This window comes from Sitophilus oryzae, unplaced genomic scaffold (genome assembly GCF_002938485.1).
Source record: "Sitophilus oryzae breed Bouriz unplaced genomic scaffold, Soryzae_2.0 scaffold_1082_pilon_pilon, whole genome shotgun sequence".
Classification (NCBI taxonomy): Eukaryota; Metazoa; Arthropoda; class Insecta; order Coleoptera; family Curculionidae; genus Sitophilus; species Sitophilus oryzae.
This window is the reverse complement of record NW_022145707.1, coordinates 356,380-366,059: the sequence shown is the minus strand read 5'-3', so window position 1 is coordinate 366,059 and position 9,680 is coordinate 356,380. Positions and strand designations below refer to the sequence as shown.

Genomic DNA, 9,680 nt, shown 5'->3' with positions numbered 1-9,680 from the left:
ATCTCAATTTTAAATATTTTTTCTCGGTTTGGAAATCGGTGATCAGCAGCTAATTCATCAAAATGTTTTTTAACTTTTCTTTGCCTTTTTTCTTGAAAATGGGTATCAATAGCATATTTTCTTGCAGTTTCACTGGCTTTGCAACCTGTCATATTTACTTTGAAAATGGGAGAAATTTCCAAAAGTTCAGTTCGATCGACATTTCTGGTAAGGATTCGAGGGTCCCCTGAGCTTGAGAGCCCCGGGGCACTGCCAAGCCTAGCCCCTAGGTAGCTACGCCACTTGTAACACTAATTTTTTTATATATCAATTGATATAATTAATTTAACTTTGCAGGAAGAGAATCCTAAAGTTTCTGCAAGTTTTTTGTTTACATATACAAATGAAACATCTAATAAGAGAATATCACAACAGGTGTGTATTTGATGCTGTTTATGATACAAAATGAAAAAAACACTTTTTGGTGGATACGTTGTGTGTTTGAATGAATACTAAATACTAGAGAACACAAAATTACAGTAGGAGCAATTATATTTCTTTGTCAAACATTTAAACTTCTTATATCACAAAAGAATTTTGAAGATTTTTTGCGAACTATATAGAGAGTTCAGAAGTCAATCAGTATAAGCAAAGAATATTATAGTTAACACATTATAGTAGTAGAATTATCTTTGGTATAAGTCAATCACCAATTCCATTGGGATAATGAGGTTTAAAAACAGGATTAAAAAAAAGTCAATTTGAAAGGAAAATAAAAGGTATTTGTATTGCCTCCCTCGGCTGTTATAACCAGTTATAACTGTCTGAAGATGTCAGTTCATAACGTCAAATCACAATATATTGTATATATCTTTACCCATTCGAAAGCGAATATAAGCGAAGGACCAAGGGAATATTCATAATTTTGGGCATCTTGAACAGGATCAATGACTTTTGCACAAAAAAAATAATCGAAGAGTGGAAATACCAAAGGGGTTAAGTGCCAAAATTATTTTTTCGAGAAAAATGAGAAAAACACAGTAGAACTCAAACTAATACATTTTTAAAATATCTTTTAAAATATACACAACCAAACTTATATGGAATCACTCTTTATTTCTGACTAAATTTCTTGCAAGGATAAAAATAGGTATACAACTTTAAGATAAGGCTTTTTGTTGTAAATAAACATGAAAATAAAGAGTAAACGACTACTGCGATTTATTTTCTTTTGAATTTTGTGTTCAGTAGTAAAAATCACGATTGTCCGGTAATTTTCATTCAATCCAAAAAAATTAAAAAATACCTTATGTTGGATTAATAAATGTACAGAGGGTAAGAATTATTGCTCTCACCGAACAAGGAATGCTCCAGAGAGACGTAGCAGAGATAGTAGGCATTACCCAGGGTGTTGTATCGAAAACATATGCAAGATACTTGGAATTAGGAACACACAAGGATAGGCCCATACAAATTCGCCAAAGAGTCACAACGGAACAACAAGACCGCCTTGTGTGCTAAATTGCTAGAATAAATACCAATGTTTCTCATCCAGAGCTACAAAGACAACTTCTGGCAGCTACAAGTGTGAACATTTCAGTTGAAACTATAAGAAACTGTCTTCGTGCACGAGGGTTTTACAGTAGGAAAGAGTTACGGATCCTACAGTTATCTCGGCAAAATAAAATTGACCGGCTAAATTGATGCCTTCAACATCAAAACTGGACAACTGAGAATTGCATGCAAAATGTTCTTTTTTCGGATGAGAGCAGAATTGGCCTAAGATCAGATAGCCATCGAATTCGGGTTCTTAGAGCTCCAGGAAGACGAGCGAGACTTCAGGCTGCCAAATCTGTACCAAGATATAAAGGAGGAACTGTAATTTTCTGGGGAGGTATTATACTAGGAGCAAAAACTCCATTGTTACCACTTCAACAAATTTTAACGGATCGGAGATATGTTGATTTGGTGCTAGAACCAATCGTTAGTCTGTGGAGAGCTGCAATTGGGGATAATTTTAATTTCATGCGCGATAGTGCACCTCCTTATACCAGCAGATTGACTAGAGAACGTATTGAAATGGAAGGTGTCATAGTTTTGGACTGGCCTGCCTATTTACCAGATCTAAACCCTATCGAACACTTGTGGGACTAGCTCAAAAGACGGGTTAGAGCTCGTCGAAACAATTCAGGAAATCTCGCACAGCTTATTGATGCAGCATTAGCATAATGGGAAAACATACCCCAAGACAACGTGGATAATTTAACAAGAAGCATGCCAGCGCGGATAGAAGCTTGCATAAGGGCTAGAGGTGGCAACAAAGATATTAAAATTACCAATTTACTTTTGTTTAAGCTTTTGGCCATTAAAAATTTAAATCTTAATTTCTGTTTCAGAAACCAAAAAATACCATTTTGTTTATTTTGGGAACTGATTATTTTTTTTTTTTATTGCTATATGGATTATTTTTCATTAAAGGTCATTGGTAAGGTCTGAGTTTTATTCATAAACAGAAAATTTTCATACATCTCAAAAATTATGGGAAATAATAGGTGATTCCATATAAGTTTGGTTGTGTATAGATATAATATAGGTACATAAAAAATAAACGCTTTCGCTTAGCACTTGTAACTTTTGTTAGGACATGCATCATGGTATTTATTACGTTTCTAATGCAATAACTTACTATTGAAAAATTTGACACTTACCCTTTTTGGTATTTTCACTCTTCAATTATGAACTGTTGATTGACTTTCTAGGCAAATCTGTGACTGTCACGTTCGTTTTAGGTTCGAATGAAGGGCCTTATAGAGAAACTGCCCGCATCTTACAGCGAAAGGATATTTGAAAAACAACCATTGTACGCTAAAATTCGAAGCATCCTTCTTGAAGAACAGGGTGTTCCAGTGTGTTGGGAAGAGCTAAAGAAGAACCACGACGATCTATTGAATAAAGTAAATAAAGGAGAGATTGAGTTGAAATCACCAAAACAATTGTGAGTATTACAGCCTTGTTGAGGCCATATCATTAATTTAATACATATTTTTTTTTCATTTATTTTTCAAAGTGAAATTTATAACCTGAACATTATTGCACATATGATATTAATGAACTATTTTATCTTACTCTTAATAGTTTTTAATTTAATTTTATATACATTTTACTTTATAGGGTCTTATACAAAATTATACCTGCCGAGTACGATTTCTACCACGCCAATGAGAATGAAATTGGAGACAGGATACTTTTTTCCAAATCCAAAGATGATGAGTGGGATCATTATCATATATTAGTGCTTAGATAGTTAACTTAGCTCTAACAATTTAATTTAGCTCCCTACTCTTTGTACTCTCTGCATCCAGTAGCGTGTCGTGGATAAAGGGCGGAGGGGGCGAAGACCTAAGGCGCAATAATCAATAAAGGATCAAATAAATTACAAACTTTTTTTTTTTTTATAATAAGACTACATGAAAACGTTTATTTTTTAATTATAAATTTGTTTATTAAAAAAGTTAGTATACAAAACAGTTATTTCAAAGATAAAAGCGTCTTGTTTTAACCGATTTAAAAGAATCAATTATTTCGTCTATATTTAGATCCTGGGCTGTATCTGCTTCAATACTGAGAAGTGGTAAATAATTGGTTCTATCTTGTGTGCTGGTGCACCTCTGGTAATTATTAATTCTTCCTAATCTACTGAAAGATTGTTCTGCAGCAGCACTGTTGGTTGCTATAGTGTAAAAAATCCTCAGTAATGCACATAAAGATGGATATGAAGACTCTGGGCAATGGAAATTAAAAATGATAAATATTCGTCAGGTGCAAGTTTGTTATCATCAGCATTAATTTCTTCTAATAAACTGCAAAAATGTTTATATTCCTCAATTAAAGAAGGTTTAATATCCACTTGGTACAATATTTGTAGATCCATAAGACATTTTAAATTGTCATCATTGACATTCATATCCAATGAACAATTAAATTTTTGGCATATTAAGGAAGTCTTCAAACCGATTCTCTAGAGTACCAGCTAAAGTACCATAAAACACTGATATCTTGAAATTATCTTCAGAATTTTGATGTAGGTAATTATTTGGATTTTATCATGATTTTTTTCATTCTTCTTTTTTCATTTTTTGTGGAAAATTATGTTGACGTATTGCATTTATTTGCCAAAATAGTAACCTGTTTTTTTTTAAATTTTCAAAATATTTTTCACTTCCTAATGATTTGAGATCTTTAGTTACCGCAGAAATCATATGAGCAGCTGTACATAAGTTGATATTAACCTTTTGCAAGTGATTGGACAATATATTAATTTTATTCAGCACTTCATTATAATCGATTATATTTCGGTCGGTGATTCCCCGAATTTATTTACTTCGCGACTGCTTTCGTCTTCTTTTTTGGCGGCGCCGCGCCGGCGCAACGTTATGTCTAGCCATTGTATTTTTATTTATAGACAATGGTCTAGCGGTAGCGTAGTTTCAAACCCATATGAAACCCATATTCATTAGAGATTTAAATTATTAAATATAAGTAAACATTAATAAAAAACAAAAATAAAATGTGAGAAATATATATACGTCACTTTTTATCTTTAAGAGCTAAGGGTAGGTACGGTAGGGCACCGTTTGTTTTTGCGATAAATTTAGTTTTTCTATTTTTTTTGAAAGGGCGCCAGAGGCGCTAAGCGCCTAGGGGCGGAGGGGGCGTCCGCCCCCCCTGGCCCCCTATACGACACGCCACTGTCTGCATCCGCCTTAAAAAAAGTACCTATGTTAATAAATGAAAATATATTTTGACTAAAATAGATATTTTCCACAATTTTGAGTTGCTTACAGTCATTTAAAAGAATCTTGGTGCAGTGTTTTATTACTATAAAACCAAATGAGGTTGTAAAACGTCTTGATTTTTTTATATATCTACGAAATGAAAATAATTAAAAACATCAATAGTTTTTATTTTACTTATTATTATTGTTTGTTGTTACTCTTATTATTTAATTCTGTAAATAAAATATATTTCATCAAAATTTTCGACGAATCTATTTCTATTAACTGAATGATTTCATCCTGGATAAGCTCCTTATCATTGTGTACCTTTTGAAATATTTATTACACATGTAATTTTTGAACACTAATCATTTTGAAACAAAAGCATTTTGTTTTTAAATAGGTATAAAGTTTAATCTGTAATAGTTAAGAAATAAAACTTAAATGTCACTGAAATATTTAGTTAAAATAAAGATTCCGAAGAAAAATATATGTACAGGAAGAAATCATGTTACCCTCGGGGCTGCTAATAGAATATACCGGGTGCGTCTCAGAACTGGCTCACCCCTATAACTTTTTTTTATTTTTCAGTAAAAAACGAGATTTGGTATTTTAGTATATGTCATAAATTAGGATTGATTGACGTATTCAATTGTTTTCGGTCACTTTCTGTTTCACCGGTAATGACAACTTTTGATTTTTAAATGGCACCCTCTGTTTTATTTTACTTTATTTGATAGAAAATAACACCCTGAATAGAATGACATATGTCAACTTTGACATTTTCGCATACGGTTTATTTGAAATTATAACTTGCGGTTTGTAACGAAAATTTGACTCGCAATACCAAGTGTATGGTATCAAATTATTCGTAAAAAATACTTTTTAATTACGAATAATGAATTTATTCCCACAACTGAAGAAGCATACTTCTTCAGCTAATGGTAAACTGCTGATGGACACATGCCATCTAGTTCAAAAGGGCCCAGTCCAGGAAAGTTTTCTCGTTATAATTCGGCTTTAATATATTCTTTGATGATAATAATGTTATTTAATAATGAATTTATACCACCCAACCGAAGAATCATACTTCTTCAGTTAATGATAAACTGCTGATGGACACATGCCATCCAGTTCAAAAGCGACCAAGTCCAGGAAAGTTTTCTCGTTATAATTCGTTATTTTAATGTTTACGTTTTAGTGTATTGTTGCGGACCGGTGTGGACTCGACCTAACCCACAGAACACACTAAAGAAGAACGCTAACTCCCATGCATTTTTTAGTTTCAAAACGGTTTCAAATTTGTAAAGAAATCTGTAATCTGTATATTGAAGTGGCGCCATCTAGCCACCCAGGAAAGTAACAAATGTGGCGGCAAATTTAAAAAATGCAATTTATTTTTTAAGCTAGATGTATTTGACTTGTTCATAGTTAGAGCCAATCAGATTTCTACAAAATTTGTTCGTTAGCCAGCTAGGAGCCAATCAGATTTCTACAAAATAATGTGTAGTCATCTGATTGGTTCCAAGCTTGGCAAACAAGTCAAATGGTAAAAAACAAGGATTTATATATAAAGGTTAAACCAGGTTAAACTATTGTAAAGTGTTAAATGGTTTGCTTATATCATTTTATGTGCATAAAAACCTACAATAAATAATTTAATTTAATTTACAGAAAATTATACCATGAAACATTTTACAAACAAATAAAACAACAGATTAAAAAGTATAATATTTATTATAGTACCAGATTTAAGAACACATAACAAATATCGTTGGAATACAAGAGAAAGTGACGTCCATTAGAAACAATGTTTTATTTATGTGTATTTTTTACATATGGACTTGAACAATTGTGTAATATCATATTGTGAAGTTTATGTACAAAAATATGGAGTTGATCAATTTTTTTTGTAAAAATATATGGCGTTGTAAATATTACATTGTTAAAAAATAAAATTCACGAACATTTGGACTTGGTTAGGTTACCTCACCTCGCTTTCTCGGATTATTAAATAAAATTGTTAGATAAATCAAAAACCTTTAACTTAAACCTTACCTTTAATAGAGATCTTAAAAATCAAACACAAAACAAAGTTCAAAAAAATTCAAAAATACAAAATCACGATTTTAAAATGAAGATTGCAAAAAACACAGCCAAACAACCAGCAAACAGCGAAACGCACATCTCCGTTCAATTGCAAAACACAACTGAAGAAGAAGGAGGAAGCCGGAAACGGAAAACTGATTTGACATACAGAACAATGACAGAACATAATTAATAGGCCTATTTAGGCAACTATAAAAACAATTTTGTACGGAATTGTTAGGCAACTAGAAAAATTAAAATAAAAATACGCCATCTAGCGCCCCAGGAAATTACTATCCCAAAACCAGATCGTTCAAGGTCGTATATCTCAGTTGACTGGCCCTGACCCTAACCTAACTATATGACCCGCCGCCTCGGATGACCTTAACATCGCATTAAAGAATAGACACCGTAATGATTCATTAGAAGATTCGAGAAGAAACGAGTTCCACTGGAATGGAGTAGTACATACGAGAACAATCGAAACCTTCTCTATGCACCTAACGATCTATGGCCTATTCTAGAGATGTTTAGCTGTCGGTATAAAAGCCGGCGGCTGTGGCCTAGAGAGGGCAGTTATAAATAGACGAGTGCAGTTGACGCGCTAAAATTCAAAATAAATTCTTAGTTATAAATCGTTTGTAAATAGATCTATAAGTATTTTATCGTTATTGTTTTTGTTAATTAGTGTTAAATAAATAGTGTTTAAATAAATTGTGACTTTCTATCCACACGGAACCGACGAATAACGTAACAGTATATTTATGTATTAAATGAAGGTCTTAATAATATTGTAATTGTATATTAAATGAAAGTAAAATTAACAAAACATGATAACTATAATTAGATAATAGACAAGGACAACCATATGTCTGAATGACATCTGTCTAACAGGTCGTTGCTACAGGCACGTAAGACGGAACATTATACAGTCCATATTCAAACACCAAATATGCTAATGAGCCACCCTCGTTCCATTTGAAAAAATTGAGATATTATTTAAAATACGATTTGAGCATTTTTTAACTGGCCAGGATAAGACATTAAAAACATTAGACTTTTTTTTCCAATGCTCCTTGAATAAGAATTAGTGTTTTTAACATAGCCATGGCACTCTACTTGATTGAATTTTAAAATACGATTTTTTATTAAGCGAGAATGTCAAAAGTTGACATATGATATGTCATTCTATTGAGAATGTCATTTTCTATCGAATAAAGTAAAAAAATACCGAGGGTGTCATTTAAAGATCAAAAGTTGCAGTCATTTCCGGCGAAACAGGAATTGACCAGAAACAATTGAATACGTCAATCAATCCTAATTTATGTCATATACTAATATACCATATCTCGTTTTTTTGTCTGAAAAAATAAAAAAGTTATAGGGGGTGAGCCACTTTTGGGACGCACCCGGTATAGTCTAGCTAGGACAATCATTCTATTATACAATAGGGAGCGTGTTGGTGGAAGTTAGAGTAATTAAGACTTAGAAGAACATTGGATCACTTCCATATTTGAGCTAATCCACTCATCGAAAAATTTAATAGATATGATCTCCCCCAAACAAAAAATCATAAAAATGTCTTTGCTGAAATGCATCATTATCTTTTTTCCGACTTAATAACTGAAATGAACAAGTCAGTGCGGGTGCCAGATATCACAAGCATTATTGTCATACACAATTTTATAAGTCATGTTTCACAGTCCCTGGACCATCAAGGGGCATATAGGCGACGTCCTTTGGATGCTGATATTTCAGACCAAATGATGAAGCCAGTCCATTATATCCGGGAAAATGGACAAGAACAATATACCCTGAATGAGTAGCAAATTATTGCAGATAATTTAGAATTTTTATCATTGATTTCCAACTCCTCATTGATTTTTGTTACTTACAAAAAGTTAATATAACTTTGCTAAAGTTTATAAAACTTACAAAGTTATTATGCAATTTTCTTTTGTTTACGACACTTTCCGGAAATCCCAAAAAAGACATTAATATTATAATAATTAAACAAATACTTTAAACTTTCTTAAGAGAGTTGCTTAAAGAGACTCTAAGAACAACTATTAAAAAATCTTGAGAATAAGCTATTATTAGTGAAATATGAATAAGTTTGTAAAAATCTTAAAATTTTTGGACCAAGGAATGGTTGCCCGTTTTTTTATTATCTCAAAATATGACAAAGGAATTCAAACAAGTTCCAAAATGTGATAGCTGTTAAAGTTATGAAACAATTTGTCCTATCAATTATTATTTAAGAAAGGGTGATTTTCACAAATCTAAAATTTGTCAGCATTCATGGGACACAGTTCGGAGACGAAAGAACCCCTGCAGGGCCAGTCCTCAAAAAAGAAAGCCACCTAAGGATTCTCATGTCCGAAGTATCCCGGGCAATCGCCGAAATCAAAAATAACAAGGCACCGGGCGAAGACTCTACTGTAGCAGAGCAATTCAAGAACCTTAGCGAAGAAGCAATGGAAAAACTTACCCACCTGATGAACGCCATCTACGAAAGCGGTATCCTACCCCAGGACTGGCCGACTTCTACGTTCGTACCTCTTCCAAAGAAAAATAAAGCAAGGAAGTGCGAGGACCACAGGGTCATCTGCCTTATGAGCCATGCTGCTAAGAGAATGATGAGGATCATTTGTAATCGGATACGCTCCAAATGCGACAACAACCTAAGTCGATCGCAGTATGGCTTCAGAAGAGGAACAGGAACAAGAGAGGCCATCCTCTGCTTCGTAGACTACAAGAAAGCTTTCGACCGCATACAACATGAAAAAGTAATAGACATCCTCCAGGAAATCGGAGTAGATAACCATCACATCATTG

At 33.0% G+C, this 9,680-nt stretch overlaps 1 protein-coding gene across 1 annotated transcript in view; it reads left to right on the top strand.

The window, feature by feature from the left end:
• Nucleotides 1-3,283, top strand: part of LOC115880673 (pyridoxine/pyridoxamine 5'-phosphate oxidase-like) — a 41,613-nt gene extending 38,330 nt beyond the window's left edge. The window contains exons 3-5 of the mRNA XM_030897960.1: nt 337-414; nt 2,769-2,974; nt 3,151-3,283. Coding sequence (XP_030753820.1) covers nt 337-414; nt 2,769-2,974; nt 3,151-3,283 — 417 coding nt within the window. The remainder of the gene's footprint in view (nt 1-336; nt 415-2,768; nt 2,975-3,150) is intronic.
• The last annotated feature ends 6,397 nt before the right edge of the window (nt 3,284-9,680 follow it).